General features: G+C 30.1%; 1 protein-coding gene across 1 annotated transcript in view; it reads left to right on the forward strand.

Moving 5' to 3' along the window:
• LOC136978732 (adenomatous polyposis coli protein-like) overlaps nt 1–21243 on the forward strand; it is a 99455-nt gene that overhangs the window by 76242 nt on the left and 1970 nt on the right. The window contains exons 10-13 of the mRNA XM_067274526.1: nt 2163–2307; nt 4402–4819; nt 12177–13224; nt 18325–21175. Coding sequence (XP_067130627.1) covers nt 2163–2307; nt 4402–4819; nt 12177–13224; nt 18325–21175 — 4462 coding nt within the window. The remainder of the gene's footprint in view (nt 1–2162; nt 2308–4401; nt 4820–12176; nt 13225–18324; nt 21176–21243) is intronic.

Below are 21243 nucleotides of genomic sequence, written 5' to 3' on the forward strand. Positions count from 1 at the left end.
TCAGCCTGGAAGAGGCTTGTTCCTGAATGGACCAGGAAGAACCAGCTGAGGATACAGAAGTGGTGCAAGAGATCATCTCGACTGCCAGAGAGTTGGAATTGGAGGTGGAAATGGAGGATGTGGAGGAGCTGGTTGGAGAACACCAAGAAGAGCTGACAACTGAAGAGCTCCAAGCACTTCTGGCCCAGGAACATGATGAAGCTCAAAGGAAAGCTTCATCTGGCGACATGGAGGAGCAATCCAATCAACCAATTTCAACTGCTGCCATTAAGGACTTCCTTGTCAAATGGGGAGAGGTTCAGGAGTTTACCAACACTCACTATCCAAACACGGTTGAGGCCAACAGGATCAATGATCTCTACAATGACACCCTTGCCCGTCATTTCCAACAGGTGTTGAAGAAGAGAGAGAAACAGACCATCCACCTTGGACATGTTATTCAAGAAGCCAGCTGCCAAAATACAAAGGATGGAACAAGAGGAGTTGACCCTGCAAGCTCCAGTAGTCTCTCTTGAATCTGACTCCGATTAAAAAACAATAAAAAAGAGACCTGCTACAATGTGTAAAAAGTGTGTGTCTGTATGAATGTGTGAAAAAAGTGTTCCTCCACCTCCTCCTCACAACATCTGACTACCCGGCATAATTGGTGACTGCTCCATTTTCATTTTTTTTATGGTACAGTATGGTTATTTTATGCAGCGGAACGAATTAGATGTTTTAACATGTATTTCTATGGGAAAATGCATTTCGTATAACAGACTTTTCACTTAACGGACTTGCACCTGAAACAGATTAAGTATGTTATATAAGGCACCACTGTATATTTGTGTTTTAATTAGGGACAAATTCTGACCAAAATTTTTGGGCATGCTGAAAGTTATAATAAGAATAATTGGCTTATCTCTAGCACTAAACAATAGGCAGAAACATTATTTGGTGTGAATAAAAAAGTATGAACTATTATAAATTTCTTTAAAGGTCCAAATAAATGAAAATCCAAGGGGGCTAAATCTGGACAATATGGAGGATGTTGCAGGACCTCCAAATTCCTCTGTGCCAAGCTTGGTTTGGTTTGATTTGATGTGTGGGATCTTGTGCCATCGTGTGAAAGTTTAACTCTTTTTGTAATCATCCTGGCTTTTTCCTTCTGACAGCTGTATGCAATTTCTGGAGGATTTCATGGTACCTGTCACTGTTAATGATTGTGCACGGTTCAAGGAATTTACACAACAGTAGGTATTCACTATCCCAGAACACAGTGGTCATGGTTTTGCAGGCAGATGATTGAGTTTTGAATTTTTTTTTTTACTGGGGAAGCTGGATGTTTCCATATCATGAACTGTTTTGTCTCTGGGGTAAACTCATAAGCCCAGGTTTCATTCCTGGTAATGATGCTTTCAATGAAAGATTTCCCTTCCTGGTGGTATCGGGTGAGATGCTGAAGTGAAGAACTCATTCTATTGGGTTTTTGTTCATCAGAGAGTATTTTTCTCCATATCACCATTCAGCTCCATTTGTCCATTTTTGGCTCCAAATGCTGACTTCTTTTCGACTTCAAATGTTCAGGCCATAAATGTCCTGTAATCTGTGATGAATTTTGCTCTAATTAACTCCTTTGTCTTGCAAAAATCTGATAACTCCACGTACTTCACACTTTGAATACTCTGCATTACATATGCCAGTTTGTTTGCTTCTCGGAAGCTAAATTGAATCTTGAACAAAACAACGCTCCCGACTCTACTACTACACGCATGTGGCTAGTCATGCATATGGCACCAATATGTGTATGTGCAGTTTGTATAACAGCCAACTGTACCTTTAATATTGGACACACCATGTATTTTAGAGAACACATTTTTGTTATTAATTCATTATTAAATGTTGAATATGGTATTTTCCAAATATAGTTCATAGTTTTATTTTAACATAAAAATTTATACAAATGTTTGTTTTAAAAAAGTGTTTGTGTTTGTAGTTTAGTTGGAGATACTTGTTCAGACAGATTATTTAAAGTTCAAATGCTTGATTTGTAGTTGTTTAAAATAGAATACAATTATTTGATCAAATAATCAAAAATAATCATCTTTCAAAAGAATAAATTATAAAACAAATTTCATTTGATAGGTTTTATATTTTGAAACTAAAAAGTATGTTTTTTAAAGGAAAAACAGTTACATTTGGAGAGGAAGTTAATTATGCTGAAGAAACACCATTAATGTTTTCACGATGCAGTTCTCTCGGATCTCTCAGTAGTTTTGAACAACATTCGATTCAAGATGATCGCAGTTCAGTTATTAGTGATTTTAGGTATTTAGAAATTTCCTTTTTTACTTTTTGCTTTTAGTTTTAAATTAACTGTGTTAATTATTTAAAGTTTTGAATGTTAAGGCTGATATTTGAAGCTCAGTGAAATCTAAAAGGTTTAGAATAATGGTTAAGTATGAAATTTAATTATTTCAATCCATTAGATCACATATAATTATGTTTGTCTAATGGATTGATTTTTTCCAATTCATCAAAAAGTATTGCAAATTCTGATAAAGGTTTAAAATTTTTTCAAAAAACAAATGCTGCTATATATTATTTTGCCAAATTTCTAAAATGAATTTAAAAAAAAAAAACAGACAAAACACTTAACTTTGGATGAAAGTAATGATATATTGATGTAGAAAATGTTTTTCTAACATGGTGGTTTTCATTCTAGACAGATTTCTCTACTCCATGACATAGATGAGCATTGTCACATTTTATAACACTATTCAATAGTCACGATAGATATTGAATATAGATGGAAAGGACTTCAATTGAGATTACAATGCTAAGATAGACAGGACATGTTTGATGCAGGAATAATCACAGATTATTCTAATGAGATATATCACCTGCTATGACTGTATAAATAACTGAATCTAAATTTTAAAGAGAATTTAACTTGATTATCCTATCTGTTACTGACTAATTTTCTCAATGAATATAATAGGACTGAAGATGAGTCTCACTGAAGAATGGAACAAATCAATTAAAATATCTAGCAAATCTTATTAGAATCTATGCCAGGGATAATCAACTTATTTTTCAATGTAATGTTGAATATGATGAATGAGAAGTGAAATTCACCACACAATGCAAAAATAACAGCCAGGTAGCTGAAGTAGCTATGATAGAATGTTCAGATTTGAATTCGTCACTTTTACCATACTTTAAAAAACCAAAAAAACTGGAGTTACCTGTTGTAAGATTTGATCTAGACTGAAACTGTAAAGGTAAAAAGAAAAGAAAGTAGAAGCACTGGCATACCACATATAGCAATCAGCATACACAAGAAAAGGGATTGTAACTTTGTGTTCAATTTGCTTTATACACCATTTGTAGCAAATGGCACAGAACTGCCATTTTAGTTGTCATTCATGGCAAATCAATACATCATTACATGCATTTTCTAATGTATTGCTGGGGGAATGTATAATATATTGAAATAAATTAATTAAAAATTTGCAAAACTGAAGAAGAAATTTTCAGGTATTAAAACTTTTGATAATAACTTGAAAAATACATTTCATAATTATCAATATATCATTGATTTTTGGTATTTAATTTTTCATATAACTACTTGGCCTTTATTTTAAAAAATCTAAAATTTCATTCCTATAATTATTTTATTAAAATTAAAATTAAATTAAAATTATCAAATGTAAATAAAATTTATTTGAAAGAATTAAAAAATAAAAAAGATTCTGTATATTACAATAATAAATTGCAATATACATACAGAATCTAAATATAATTATAAAGAATATAAATTTGAATATTGAATATTTGAGATAAAGTGAGAATTTCTTGCTTTGGACTGGAATGTTGTCTGAAAATTTCATGGAAATCCAATAATTAGGATCACTTTGGATAGAATAAATATTAAAATTTGAGTTGGGGACCATGAAAAACTTTGACTTGCAGAAAATTTGAGTTAAGAAATTTTAAGTTGGAGACATAAAATCCCTATGCTATTCCATTGAAACCTACTCAGTGCTTTGTTTTTTCGATTAAAGTAATATTAGTGTTAGACATTTGAATTAGAGAAGTTTTACTGTATATACTCAATAAATAAAACTGTTTGATTAAAGTTACCAAAATTATTTCAAAACATTTTCAGACTGATTTTATTTCTGGCCTTTCTGTTTCATTATGCTATATTCAATTTACATGTACACTGAACCTGGCCAAAACTGAGGTCTAAAACATTTCAGAATAAATAATTTTAGTAACCTTAATCAGTTTTTGTTTATTGAATATTATAGTTGCAAATTTCTCATGTTTAGAAAATATATTATTTTCTTGAAAATGAATTTAAATATATAAATTTGATTACTGTGAAATTTCATACTTAATTTCTTTCATTTTTAGTCGTCGAGCTAGTGAAGTTGTATCTCCAAGTGATTTGCCAGATTCTCCCAGTCAGACTGTTCCACCCAGTCCACATAGAGATAAAAAAAATATATTTGAGTTTAAAGATTCAACTGCCCTTCCCGAAAAAATGATATGTCCAGATGAATCATTTAAAGAAAAAAGTATATTTGAAGATTCAAAAACATCATTTGCTGAAGAAGGAACACCAGCTGAATTTTCAAGAGCAACAAGTTTAAGCTCATTAACTATTGATGATGATCTAAAACTTCCAAAAAACTTGGATTTAAAAGATAAAGTTCCAGAAAATAAATTTCATATAGATAAGCAACTTATTAAAGAAAGAACAGAAAAAGTAAAATCTATAGATTCTGAAGAAAGACTTTCAGAAGAAAATTCTAGTCATAGTAATAGCAATGTAAGTTTAAATTTTAATTTATTAAAGATATTTAGTATAATATAATAGTGTGTTCAAAAAATTCTTTTAAGTCCAATATCTTCTTGGGAAATACTAATTCAGGGATGAGTATGTGCATTTATTAATTATTGTAGTGTTGTTCAGAAATGACTAGCTCAGTGACTTTTACTTAATTTTCAGAGATGAAAAACAATTATTACTATTAAAGAATTCAAATTGAAAAAGATGTAGAAGTTAAATGTTGTAGAATGAGGCTAGTTAGTTACATGTAAAACAACTTAGGCAAAAATTGTTTAAAAAAAGACAATTTATTTTTATTAAACATAACACTAGTATGTCTTTAGCTAAATCTAAGTTCTTGTATAATTAAAGGCAAAGTATATCAAAAATTCTGGAGTTTTAATATACTTTTTCCCCATAAATACAACAAAATTCAGCTTAATCACTTTGTTGTGATGATCAGGTTGGGTAACTTAAACAATTGCATAATGATTTAATAAAATCCAGATGTCTTAATTTGAGGCAGAAATCTCCAGGAATGAGTGAAATTGCAACTTATTACATAAAAAAAATAAATGAAAATAATTCTTTTATATAAATTGACACTCATTAAAGTAAACTATTTGATGTATTCATCTTATTTGTTTTCTAGTATACAAGATCAATCTATCTATTTACATTATTTATTTTTCCAAAACTTAAAATTTGTTTGAATAAGGATGATGATAATGACGTGATAGTTTTCAGTTTTTTGTTGTGGTAAGTATACAAATAATGCATAGTGTTATTGTCAGTTTTAGTTATTTGGACTAAAGATGATAGCTCAACCATCTACTTTAATTCAAATTACTTTATTTTTATAATTAAAATATAGCCCAAAAGATTGGCTTTTTAGGCATTGATTTTAGTTATGTATTAGTTTTCATTGGTATAATGTTAAGAGCTCTTGCTAATACAATTAAAATTCTCATCTCATTGGTCTCCCTGAAGTTTGCATTACCATTTTATTTTTCAGTTTTTCAAACATTTTTTTTTTTTTTTAAATAAAGGTATACCTCGAGTTACGTCATTCCTGATTATACGTCGTTTGTCAAGAAAGTATATGGAAAAATAAAAATCAAGTTTAAATCAGTTTATTCGACTTTAAATCCGTCCTCCACAAACATTGAAGTCGTAATATCACTAGAAAAGCATTAAAAGCACATAAAATCATATTAAAATATGTACATTTATAGTAAATGTTAGTATAATCATCATAAATCTTAGAGAACGAAACATGAAAACATCTGTGTTTATGTGTTGTCGTCTTATTTAGCGGTCTTTAAGTGCTCATTATTGGCGTTTATTTATGACGTAAGTCGAAACTACAACTTACATCGTAACTACACAAGTAAATTCGACTTACGTCATTTTTCGACTTACATCGCCTCTCCTGGAACCAATTACCGACGTAAGACATATACCTGTAATTTTGCTAAAAATGATGACTATATCTTATAAAATTGGGAATACCATAATTATAATAAATTTGAGACTAGAAATGAATGGAAAATAATGTCATTGTCTCTAGTACAAAAATGATATATAATTAGTATCTATTTTATTTCATTATTAATAAATTATTGCCAAGCATTTTAAAATTAGTATATTATAAATTCAACATTTTCAATGATTTTGTGTCTTTTGCTATTAAATTTGCATTTCATTCAATGTAATTCTTGTTGAAGATCATAAGAATTGTTGTCTTGTTGAGGTAAAAAAAGAATGGTGAATAACTTTTTACATCTTAACTCCTAACTTTTCATGAAAGGAAATAATACAGTTAAAATGGTATTAAAATGACTCACACACTACATTTTAATAAAAGAAAAATGAATAGAAAGTATTGGAGAACAATCAGCTCAATCTAGTTTTTCCTAAGTGTTGAAGACTTATTTTTCTACTAATTCCTTTTATATAATGTCAAAGATAAAGATTTATTGAACAATGTTTGAAAATATCATTGTGATCTTTTGGTTACACAAATATTGTACTTACTACAAAAAATAAAACTGAATTGTAATTTCTCAGCAGTTTTTATTTATAAGTTTGAAAGTAAAAAAGGATCTCATTCTTCAGTTTTAACTTTAATTTTTTCCTAATGATCGTAAAAATTAAGATTATTGATATGATTATTGTGAGTAAAAATTGGATTTTGTAAAGGGCAAAAAAGTAGCAGTAAAAGTTTTTGAAAAGTAGCAAATAGTAACAAGTTCAAAATAAATCTTCATAAAAGAAAAGAAAAAGGAAACAGTCAAAATGATCACTTTTGTAGTTAAAAGAAGTGTAAATTCACTGGACTTCTAGCATTAATCATTTACAGTGAATCATTTTATTTGATGATTAATAAAATGACAGGAAAAACCCCATAGAAACACTATTGCTAAGTTTGTGAGTTTTTGCAAAGCAAATACAGCATCTTATTTGATATATTCACAGAAATATATAATTTAGTACCCATTTTATTTATCAAGTTTGAATTTTTCTCAAAGTAGATTGATATTTTTGGATATGTGTGGAGTAAGTATAAAATGAAAATATTTTGGGATCAGATATATTTCTTTTTTTTATGTATTTGTTTTGGACAATCTGTAATTTTATATTGGTTGATTTTATTTTAGATTTTGCAAAAATTTTGATTTAATCTTGCAATAAATTATAAAATATGCATGTTTCTTTTTACATATGGAAAACTGGTGTATACCTCTAGTTATGTTATGCTACTTAGAAAAGATTGGAAATACATTTTAGAATTTATTGAATAACAACAGAGTATTTTGATATATTATACACACTTATCTTTTATTAAATGTAGAATACTTTTCTCATGTCTTACTTTTCTAAATTATGAAATATTAAGACCAATTAGTTTGTTGTTATAATATCAGATATAATATGCCCTTGATATTATATCATTGATTGCTAAAACTGTATAAATTCTGGTTTTCCAGTGTTGACAATTATTATGGATGTAATTAATGAATATATACTCTGTGTTGACGATTAGTTTATTTATATAGCTTTAAGTTTATTGTTTGTTTTTCTTAATAATATTGTTGTAGTTTGTAAAGATATAATCTAAATTTATTTATACCATTTGGCATGGCATGGTATAGGATAGTCTGTATGGTTCTTGTGCCAAAAGAACATCAAAAAACCAACCAATTAATGAATATAGGTAGTGATATAAATATGATATTTCATTAATGTTTCTGCCAAGCGTTATGACAGATCTGAATAAAAACATATCTACTAAAAAAACTGTTCTAGTATGTGCTGTAGTATATATGATTATATTTAAAAATTTCCTGTGTATGTGGCATGTATTTAATATTTCTGCTTTCTATAGTGTGATGTAAAAGTTATGTTTAAGGTCTAATGTTTCTGGATTTTTGTGTAGTATATATGATATGAGACACCTGTGGAAGAGTGGACTACAGGCACAATAAATATCTTATTTTCCACAGATGCAGTAATTTCTCGGGTGAGTTTGATGTACTTATTGATTTTATCAGTGTAGATATTTTGTATTTTGTGGCTTATGGGATAGATATGTCCACGATATATGTATGATTTCATTTTGTTTATCGATGAATGCGATGAATTGTTTTACTTGTAACTATATCTGTCATAACACATTTTGTTTATTTTCCCCATACTGTTTGTAGTGTGTTACCTTAATGTGTAGTAGTGTGTTTTAGGAAACTTTGTGTGTTGTGTCTGTTGTTTGATTCTTTTTTATAAGTAATCTGTGCTAAGGGCATGTTTTCTGATGTAATTTTTTTTTTGTATTATTTCAGGCATGATGTCACATTTTCTACATCTGCATCTGTCTTTTAATTTATATATTCTAAAACTTTTTGTTTTACAGGGTATATCTGACATTTATTGTGATAGATATGACCTGGTCTTTTATGGCAGTCACCAACTCTTCAGATTTGCAAAGAGTTAGTTAATAATTTGACAGATTTGTCAACATAATTTTGACTAAGTTGGAATGTCTTCTATGTAGTTTCTTGCTGATCCATGGTCTGCTTAAGTGTCAGTGCTTTTGTATATTGTTATGTTCAGATTAGTATTAGTTTGTTTTACTTAATGCAGTTTTTCCAAAATTTTAAAAACAAAAAAGTCTAAACTAACCAACCAGACTAGTTTTTTCACAAAACTTTTCATTGGGTCAAGTTTGTTTCTATCTGAGTCTTTGTCACATAAGTATGATATATCTTGTTTATGGAAAAAACTCATATCATCAACATTTCATTACAGTGAAGGTTTATGCTAATAGGTCTTCCTTGTTTAAAAGAAAATAGGAATCAATAAAAACAAATAGGAAATTCTAATGATGCCCTTTTGGTTTCTGCTATGATTAATAATTTTATTTATTACAGTTAGTTTTTAATTGTATTCTAGGAGACTATTTAAACCAATAGAAACCATTAACTGGTGTTCTGTTGGCTTTTATTGGAACAATCAAACCGATGCTAATAAACATTAATAAAAAAATTCTATTGGTGTATATGCTATTGGTCTATGAAATCCGTAAAATTATGTGTTAATTAATTCTTATCTATTACTGTCACTGAGTGTAATTGTAGTTTTAGATCATATAACGCTGTTCGTACTATAAATGAGTATCTGATCTGCATGATCTAATATTTGTGTATCTGTGTCATCTGTTGGTGTATCTGTTGTGAAACTTGTTTGATATGTTCAAGTGGTGTTTGTGGAATAAAATTGTTATATTTATTGTTCTGTTTGGTCAACAATACTTTGCTCTGTTACAGTGAGATATGGATATTTTTGTGTGAATTTGTCATGTAGTGTCCATATGCTGTCATGTCCAGTTCAAGGTTTTTAATGGTGTAGTAGATATGGGTGATAAATTCATTTGTTACTTCAATCTGCTTCATCTGTAAGCATAGTTTTCCAGTCTTGATATCAGTGACTGTATTACTACTGAAACACTTTGACTGGTTTGTGTGAATTGTTCATTGTGTACAACTGAGGAGGTGAACATGCTTGTGATACAGTAGTCATACTTGGTGCAGTATTGCATTCATCATGGTGGTCAAGGAAGATTAGGGAACATTTTTCAAACATAAACCTCTACTTAACCTTGTGAACCTGGACAACATCCAAGTCGTTATTATGCTTAGAGCATGTAACAATCATTTTTTTCCCCTCCACAGAAAGTATGCTTACATACCTACAGCCAGTTATCTAAATATAAAGACTGTTTTAAGCCAGGTGCCTATAAATCAAGTGTCTCTATGAGAAACAGATGCTGTTCAGCTGTGGCCCATTCTGGGTCAAATGCTCTTTGCTTCATTTCCCCCCATAGAACTTATTGGCATGGATAGTCCTACTGGAAGCTTGTTCTCTTTTAAGCATTATTTTATGGTTCGTTGAAACTACTGAGCTCTCTATCATCTGAACAAGATGGGACTAGCAAGATTATTATTGCTGTCTATTGTTTGAAGTTCTCATTGTCCATGAAATATAAATAAAGAATTGCCTTGGTGTTCTTCAGATATCAAGGTAATTCTATGAGTCTGGAATATTTTTGCATGATATGGGCTGTATCTAGCAAAATGATATACTGCATTTGACTGATGGTACTTTTGTTGATGTCCAAGGTTCTCAGATGTTTATCTAGGTCTGTTGGGAAGCATCAAAGGTGCTAACTACTATGGAATTTATTACAATTTTATTTTCAGATTTTTGTATTTTAAGCTCTTGTTCTGCTGTTTTTCTTTTCTAATCATCTGTCAGTTTATATTTGAAAAATACCATAAAATTTTGCCATGTTTATTTTCAATAATTTTGTTGGCATTATGGTCCTAGCAGTTTTTGCTGCAGCTAGTTCATACTTTTTACATAGATCCCAATGGATCATTATTATGATTGTGTTAATGTTTTTGGTTATTCTGTACGATTTGCAACTGCCACTAAAAAGATGGTCCACTGTCTCTTCTGAACTGCATAATCAGCATTTACTGTTTTTGGTTGTTTTGTCAATTTTTGCTTTGACTGTATTTGTATGGATTGTCTGTGCTATCTTTTTTCTGTTTAATTTGAATTATTTTCTTTAGTATGGTCTGTTGATATCACTTTGGGAATGCAGAGCATGGCTGATAACCATAATTTTTTTGCTTTTCAGTCCAAATTCTTAACTTCTTCCCGAGTCAACTTATTATTCTTGCACTGTGTCATATCAAGAATGTCCTAGGTTTGACGGCATTTCCCCATTGAGATGTCAAAACTCATTTTTACATTTTCATTATACTCATTATTCATTGCAAAAATTGTTTGATTTTATTATAGTCTGAAAATGACGATGATTCTATTGACACTTTCTGAAAATTTTTGGAAATCAATGTTTATTTTCTAAGATGAGAAAATTGCTTTCCTCAAATGCTTTGATTTGAAGAAATTATAATCAAATTTCAGGATAAACTTAATGCATGTCTTATCAAGAGATAATAGATTGACAGTTATAAAAATTATTTGATGTAAAAAAACATATTGAAAAAATAAAATAGAATCAAACAAGCTATTTTTTTCCAGTGAATTGTTCATATCAGCATACATTAAATTGTATATGTTAAAACTAGGTCAAAAAGAGTATTTTGCTGCTAATTTCACTAACTACAAAGTAAAGAAATGTATTGAATTGATAATTTAACAAATTAAATCTAATATATATTACTGAATACAACAATATATCAATTTACATAATATAAGTTAAATTTAAAATGAATACATCAAAAATTAATAACTTTATGGTCTAATGTTAGACTATGTGTTTGTTAAACTGCAAAACTGCATTTTGAATCTTTGAACAGTAATGTTTTTCTTTTTTTTTCTTTTTCATTAACGATATTTAATGAAAGATGAAATCAGTTGTTAATCAAGATACCTGCTTATACATATGAAAGAAATACATATGAAATCACTTCTGAATTCTTGTATACTTGTCAAATGATACAGGAATTTTTTAATGGAAGTATTACACTTGAAAACTGGTAAAGTAAGAAAAGTTTCTGGAGAAATGCTGGAATTTCCAAATAGATTTATAAGTGAATTTGAGAGTCACTACCATGTATTAGAATTTATATATATATAGAAAGGTGGATCAATAAATAATCAATCAAACACAACAACATGGATATTGCTCTGGCTGGTTATTTATTGATCAGCCATTATATTTATATATTAAAATACAAATTGTACTTTAAAATGGTTGTTTTCTTAATTAATAAAAATTTATTTTGTTAAATTATTTATAAAATAAAATAATTGCTTTATTTTCTAATAGGAACCCAGTCCAGTTGGTGGTGAAGATGAAAAATCAGATTTGTCTGAAGCTGAATCAACTGAAAATGATATGCTTGCTGCTTGCATCAATTCTGGAATGCCAAATAATAGTAGTTACCATAATGGACATAACAACAGTAAATTGAGATCTAAATTAAATAATCTTGGCAATATTTCTAGACAATTAAGAACAAGCAACTTGCCGTCAAAATCTAACAACATTAAACTTAATCAGCCTGTTTTGAATATTAGTAAACCTATAATTTATTCTAATATTCCTACTGCAAATTCAAATTTGAATCCTCATGCAGGCATCTTTGGTGAAGATAGTTTAAAAATATACAAAACAGAAGATACTCCATCCAATTTATCACATGCCACATCTTTAAGTGATTTAAGTAATGTTTCTTGTACAGAAAGTAATAGAGATGTAGAGGTTTCAAAATCAAATCGTGATACATGTTCTGATAGCAGTTCACTTTGTGATGAAAATGATAATCTTCTCTTGCAATGCATTCAATCAGGAATGCCTCAGTCAAAAAAGAAATCAAAAGAAATTGACCATTGTGGAAGAAGTTCAGTACCAGATATTCCATTTAAATCAAAATTACCATTTTTGAACTACAGGAAACAATCTGATCCAAATTCTTTAAAACAGAATGTTTTGAACTCACCTACAGAATTTAAATCAAATACTTTTGCACATCATAAAACATTTACAAATCAGAAATCTGTAATGAACAATTGCTGCTTACTAAATCAAACTTGGAAAAATAATAATGATGAAAAACATGCAAAATCATCCCTAACCAGAATTCATCAAAGGTCACATTCTATTACATCAGTTCAGTCATTATCAAATCAAGGAGACACTTGTACCTTTAATTCTCTCTCTCAATCAGATTCTCCAAAAGTTTACGAAGTTGAAGGAACACCTGTTAATTTTTCTTGTAATGATTCTTTAAGTTCTCTTAGCTGTGAAGAAGAATCTGATGTAAAGAAAGAGCACAAATTTAAAAGAAAAAATTTAGATGGAAATTATTGTAGTAGTAAGTATTAAATATTTTTAATAATTTTTGTATAGACTAGATATAACCTAAGTGCAATCTTTTTGATTAAATCATTTAAAATTTCCATGAAATTATAGATGTCTCAAAATCTTCATGATTATTGTACAATATTATATAATAAGATATTTCATTTAAATAATGACAATAAATTTCTAATAAAAGTCAATTGAATTTATTTTATTTTATTATTGACAAGACAATCTCTTGTTTATAAAATCGTGGTTCCGTTCTGTGTTATCAGCTTAGAGGTATGAAGGAGTACATGTCAGGAGTTGCAGTTTGGGACAGAATTAGGTGCCCAAATCATGCACGCATAAAAAAAAACCAGACTTGTAGGTACTCAGGGACCGAGAACGGAGTCAAAATAAAATACAAAATGGCGACACTCTACAAACAGGCACTAGTGCGAGATTTGCGCATGCGTTGCTCGTTGAGAAGTTGGAAATGCGAATGTTACAAAATCAAATTTTGACAAATGAATCTTTCAAAAAACCCATTTACCTATTCTGTGTTATTCCCAACATATTTTTGGTCGCCATGTGCTGACCTTGACTGGTTGACCCCATATATTGTTTCAGCATCGGAATGTTTTTGAAAGTAGATGGCACTAGTCATTATAATTTTATATTAAAACTAACTTCTAAAATATCATTTTTTTTTCTTTTTACATTTATTAATATATATATATATTGTTTGTGCAAAATAAAAACATAATTTTGGATGATATAATAGCCAGGATTATTTTTTCAAAAATGGGAAATTTTCATTAGGCATCGACAAAACTTCAACCCAGGGTGAAACACAATGGAGAGAAATTTCGAAATTGGATAGGTAAATTTCACTGAAAATGCATCATGGACGACCTCGTGGCCATGGCCGGCAAAGTTTGAATGATCGTGCTCAAAACCAGCGATACCAAAGAAGATTGGAGAATAAGAACAAGACCAGCCATGAGCGTCAAAGTGATCCCGCTTAGTAGTGAGTCTCCAAGACATAGTCATGTCCCAAATATGGCTTTGCAGTTTTACTTGTTCTGTTTATTACTACATAGTTCTGGAACACAATGGGAAAAACATGAAATATAGTATTGATAATTATCCAATAATTAAAAATTAACTAATTGAACTAACTGCTTATTTTCATTTAGAAATGTCAAGGATATTTTTGAAATGAGCTGTATATTTGTTGTTTGTTAATATGTATTTGTATAGTGTGTGTTTGCATGCATATAAAATGTCAAATTTCCTGATTTCTTGTCTATACTAATCATTAATTACATTTGGTTTAAAACTGTGAAAGAAAGTAAAAATGTAATCCCTGTGTGCTAAGTCACTAAGACATATTTTGTATTATACAGCACTATGTTGGCGAGCTTCACATTTTTTTTGGTCATAGTCACCATCTTGTTTGGTCTGCTATGTCTCTGTGTGGCACGGTGTCTCTTCTCATCCAGCTTTTATTCATGTTACATATAACTGTATATTTCTGTGCATCGTTAGATTCATTTATTTGCTTCATTTTGTGACAAAAACATTCCTTTTAAAAATTTTCTTTGAAGTATTTCTTATATGGACAGTAAGTTGACTACACAATTTTATCCCATATTTTTTTTTTTTTTTGTTTGGTCAAATATTGGTATTATTTGATAAAAATTTAATATAAAATTTTAAAGTACTGTATATCCTATAATCAAGTGTTTTTGAATGAGAATTTTGAAGTTATTTAACAATTTGATACTTGGAACTTAGTACAAACAAATACAGACACTGTGAGAATTTTTCTACAAAAGAAACATCACAGTTACATAAAGCAGTAACTCTAGCAGACTGAAATAACGTACCATTAAACTTACATTCACATCATATAGACACAACACAACATATAAAAAACACTGACAGTATTAAACAATAGTAGGCTCAACAGGCACTCCATGGCAGGCATCCCTACTACCTGGCCCAGGATTTTATTGATAAAACTGCATCAAAAAGTTGGTAAGCTTGGGGCATCCCCATTTACCATTGTTTCTTTAACAATGACATTTAAAGACAAATACTGTAGATATAAAAACAAAATATCAGTTACAATTTTATTATACAGTACTATATTTCACAATAAATCTCTTATTAAAAATTAGCGTAATGTATATTTTTCAATAAAAATTATAAATACAATCATTGAAAATTTAAAAATAAATATGGAATATATAATAGAACCATCAAAACTTATAAAATTATAGAGTAAAAATTCTCTAAAAAGCAAAATAAAGTTACTACTGTATAAAAACTTACCATTCAGAATTAAAGAAATATTTTCCTTACACATTATGCAGTGAATTTGAAATTTCACATGTGAATTGACCCAATACTGTCAATTCACATAAAGGTGTGAAATTTCAAATTCACAGAAACTTGTAAATGGGAGAAGGTACTTAAAACTAATAAACAAACAATATTTAATATCAAAAGGAAACAAATGACAATTGATATGTCCATCTAGAAGAATTTGTTGTTTCACCTTCAGTGGTAGTTTCAAGGACAATGGTAAAAATAAAATACTGTATGTCGTTGCAGATAGAAATTCAATGGCAATTGGTAATTTAAAATTTATTGACGCAAGTGCTTTAAAATTTAGAGGACCAAAAAAGCACGATATATCTGAATCTACAGTATAACGAGTGGCTACAGCAGTGTTTCCCAACGTGGGGCCCATGCCCCACAAGGGGCAATTCGAAACTCGTTCAGAGTTTAAGTTAACCGTATAGCCGCTGTACATCATATTTATTGTAAATATTGATTTAAGTTAGTTTTAATTTTCTTTGTTTCCCTTTCCTTCTAGAACTTTCCTTTATAACCCTTTTCTTTTGGGGTGGGATTAACAATTCTGGGAACCACTGAGAACAAAGAGATGAATGAGGCCCTGAGGCCGGCGAAAGAGGAGAAAGAACATTCTTTGCCCAGACCTCGAGGTGGGCAGATGTGAGTTGTTGTGTTCCAGGTCGTGTTTGGAAATGACTGGAAAGTGCAAGAGACTTTGATGAAAGGATTGGGTTTTATCATGGTTATGATAAAACAGTGTGGCAATTAAGTGCAAGAAAAAAACTTTAATGAACACGACAACGAGAGACCTTCCAAAAGAGTTCAACGTATATATTGGGGGGCAAATAAGAATTTTAGAAAGGCTTAGGTGAGGCATAGCACAACAAAGGTTGGGAAACACTGGGCTACAGTATATACAGAAATTTTTAAAATGTATTTAACCATACAGAATAAAAAGAAAGGGACACATAGTAACAAAAGTATACCGCAAGCCGGTTTATCAACCTTACATCATTCCCAGGCATTCATCAGACCCAGAACACCTAAAATTAACGGCTTTTAAATCATGGATAAAGAGAGCTCACACGAATTGTACCAGCATATATGATACGTACAGAAAGTTAGATTACATACGCGAAATAGCGCTTCAACAAGGTTACAGAAGGCAAATGGTGGATACCCTTATTAAGACCTTCCAGCCACACAACTGATGTGTAAAGGAGAACGAACAGAAAGGATTGTCCTTAGTTACATACCGTTTTTAAACCAAGTTACTAAGAAAGTGGCCAGAAAAAGGAATATCCGCATAGTTTATAGATGTAATCCTACAGTTTATAGACTTTTGAGAAATGATAAGGAAAGATATAGATACGATACCCTCACAGGAGTTTACTCGATACCGTTGAAAGATAATAGATTCAACTCTGACCTAGTTTATGTAGGGGCCACCATGAGGAATTTGAAAAAAAGGATCGAGGAACATAAATACACAGTCAATAAAAACATTGATAGTACGGTACTTGCTGCATTTGCCAAGGAGCAGGATGTTACGGTTTATTGGGACAAGGCAGAGATTATTAAATTTACCAGATCAGCACAAGCGGTGAAACACAGAAAAAATGGAGATACACAAGGCACATCACAACAAACACTGCATTAATCATAGAGAGACTGACAGTTTATCAATGGCCTGAAAGTCTTTCTATAAAACGGATATGACGTAATTTTACGTCTCCACAGAAGCCACTTCACTTCATTCCTGTCTAATATTGTTTTTACCTTTGGGTAATTTATATACGTGGGCTAGGATTATCTTGGATGTTTAAATTTTATGTTAGTTGTGACGTTATTAAGAACGGATTTACGTTTTCACTGTTAGATGCATCACTAGTTTTTGAAATAATCGTTCTTTTTTAAATTCGAATTTTTTTGTTCGTTTCTTTGTAAACATTAACTGATGAAGATCTCTTAAAGGGATCGAAAACATTTTTATAGAAATTAACATTATGCTGAACACGTTAAAGGTGTGAATATATTTAATTCTGATACTTAGTTCCAGTAAGCATTTCTTGTTTTTTTTTCTTTTTATTTATATAATAACTTTTACTACTATTTTGCTGAGTTTTCCTTCCATGTTTTCACTTTGTTTTGTCACTATTGCACTCATTTTTTATTCACTGTTTCTGTATTTCAACTTACTTTTCTCACTTTTTCAGAGGGAAAATGGCACTCCGAGGCCTGCACAGACAGTATTGGAAAACAAAACGCACAAAATGTACTACAACAGAGCCGTAATCAGAGAGAAAACAATTTACCACAACAGACCAGACATCACACTCATTGACAAACGCAATAAAATCACATACATTATTGACATATCCATTCCAAACACTCACAATGTACCAAACACATGCACTGAAGAAAATTAGCAAGTACACAGAACTCGTCCAGGAAATAAGGCATCTGTGGAGGACAGATAGGATGCTTATTGTTCCTGTCGTTCTCTCCTCTACAGGTGTCATACTACCCACAAACAGACTTTCATTATTATATTGATAATGTGATTTTATTTCAATAGTTCTGAGGTTAGCATTGTTCAATTAATAAGTAAGATGCAATTAAATCACTTTATTTAGCATATTTCAAATAATAATCTTTCTATTATAATTTTAAAATTATTTCTACTGAAATCAATCATAAACTTAAAAGAACATTTAAGTTAAATTATTTTTTTATATTAAAATAAAAGTTTTTATATTTACAGGAAAAAATGAGAAAGTTCTGAAAAATGAATCTTGGTTGTCAAGTCCTACACAGATATCATGTCTACATTCTTCAATACCTGAAAAGTGCATTCAAACTTATTCTGAACAAAAAATAACAAAAAATCATCACCAAAACGAAGCACAAACTTATTCTTCAACTCTAAATCAAGAAAAACAGCAAAATTCATTAGATGTGAATGATGTAGAAGGAGCAACAGCAAATTTTTCCAGGAATAATTCTTTAAGTTCTCTTAGTATGGATTCAACAGATGAACCATCTTCATCAGAACAAGCTCTTTTGGAAGAATGTATTAATATTGGTATGCCTAAAGATAAATCAGTGAAAGAAAAGCATGGTAAAAATAAGTCTAAACAAGGGAATTTGCATTCCAAATTACCTGTAAGAGAAAGTAGTGATCAAATGTATAAAAGCAGTAAGCAAAAAAAAACAGAAGCTAATATTAATAGAGGATCTGTATCTTTAGCAAGAGGTACAACATTCTCAGAAATAAATGAGAAAAATGAAGAGAAAGGAATGGAAGATGAGAGGACAAAAGAGAAGCAAAAATATACAAACTTTGATTCTTTCAATAAATATCCGTCGTCAGAAATTCAGAAAAAAAATGTAGAAACAAGTTTTATTGTCCTAACACAAGAAGAAAACATAGAGAGTGGAAATAATGAAAATATTACTGAAAAATATGAAGAATCAGATCATAATACACATTCATCTCCTAAAAAACATCATAATATTGAAAAAACTGATGAAAGTAGTGAAACCTCAAATAGTAATCATGTTTCTTTAAGCACATCAACAGTAATAAAACTAGAGGCTCAAAAAGTAGGAGCAGCAATTGAAGAACTTGTTGAAGATATGACCCAAAGCAGTATTAGTTGCACTTCTGATATTGAAAATGTTAATCCACCATCAGTAATGGATTTAAATATTAGTTTATCTAGCAACAGCATGTCTGAATGGTTTCCAAATAAACTAGATTCAACTAAAAGGAATAATGGTAAAAGATTATTTAATAATACTCGAAAACAGATTCCCGAATCTGTAAGACGTGCTTTGGCAGGGAATTTTGATGTAATGAAAATAAGTTCAAATTCAGACATTTTATGCAATATCAAGCCACCTTCAGCAATGGGATCAATAGAAAATCTTAGCTTAAAAAGTAGCTGTACTTCAGATTTACTTGAAAATGTAAATCCTCCATCTCTGATGGATGATGTATCCATGATAGGAAGTAGTATAAGTTTAAACAGTGTAAGTTCTGATATTTTAGAAAATCGTTCTCACAGTACTAACAATGTTAAAGATCATACAAATGATATCTATGATCGATTAAATGCTGCTGCAGCAATGGTTGAAATATACTCAAGAGAATATACTTCTTTACATAATGGTAGTGTCAAAAGTTCTCACAGTTCAGATATGATTGAACATATTAAACCACCTTCAATGACACACAATATAACTGAAGTTACAATTGAAGATGCAACAGAATTAGCATCTGATACTTTAGAATCAGATACTGAATTAGGTGAAGATTTACCCTGTGATGATGATACTGGTTCTGAAACATTAAAAGCATCCAATATTCCACCATTGACTAAAGATGAAATATATGAAGGCAGTACTGAAAATTTGATGAGTTCATTCATTGATACAGATACTTTGGAATTCGAAAAAGATGAATGCAATAGCAATAATATAGAAATGCCTTTACCAAATATGAATATTACAGCTGAACAAATGAAAGTGCTTCAAGAAAATGCTCAATTAGTTGTCACAACTTTAAATGAAATTCAGATGTCTGGTTCTTCAGAAAGTGATCCAGATGCTGTCAATAGTAATGAAATGATTGAAGATGAAACATTATCTTTAGTATCAGATGAATCTGATGATCCTTCTCAAACTGAAGAGACTGAAACAATATCAGAACAATATGTTTCTAAAATGACTTCAAATAACATTGAAGATTCTGAGATAGTTCCTACAAGTACAGATAAACTGAAAGTTTTAAAAACCAAACCTACATCACCAAATGCCTCATCTAATGTTGCAAGACTGTCATTTAGTTCTCAAAAAAATAGTAATACTAATAATGATCCAATTCTTCCATTAGAAAAATCTCAAAAGCCAATAAACGAGCTTTCTAAAGATGAAGTAATAAAAGAAGAGGAGAAAACTAAAAGTGAAGTTCAAAGTTGTCGACCAAAATCATTAATTAAACAAGGAACTTTTACCAAAGATAAACCAGATTCCAATACAAAAAGAATATCTAATATTTTACATTCTAAAATCAAAGAAAATAAAATTGCAATTAATGATGATAATCAACAAATAGTTAAGACCAACTCTGTGAATAAAATACACGAGAAAAAGATTCCTGTAGGACAAAATAGGATTAGTTATTTGGCACGACCTTCCGGAATACAAAATGCACCCACTAGAACTTATGAACTTAAAAACACTTATAAAAGTTTGCAACAATCAACTGCAAATCAGAGTGTTGTTAATACAAAAGATAAGCCAGACTCTTCCAGAAGCCAGAGTCCTAATTTATTGAATAATACTAATCATAATGGATCGTTAGACAGTTGTTCAACCAGTAATGTCAGTTTATCTTCTGCATCATCATCTAGTACTCTTCCTGATAAAAGTCGTGGAAGTGTCAAGAAAGAAGTAGGCAGTAAAGTTGCTTCTATTTGGAAAAGTAAAAAATGTTCCAGAACTTATTCATCAGTTTCAACATCCAATAAGAAACCAGCTGTATCTTCTCCAGCTACACAAACAACTGGTAACTATCAATATCAATCAAGAAAATCAGTGTCATCAAACAGGTAGTTTAAATAACATGTTTTATCTACTTAAAAAGTTAATGTAAATTCAAATATTTACACTTTAATAT

This window comes from Centruroides vittatus, unplaced genomic scaffold (assembly GCF_030686945.1).
Source record: "Centruroides vittatus isolate TY-2023 unplaced genomic scaffold, ASM3068694v2 contig_549, whole genome shotgun sequence".
NCBI classification, from domain to species: Eukaryota; Metazoa; Arthropoda; class Arachnida; order Scorpiones; family Buthidae; genus Centruroides; species Centruroides vittatus.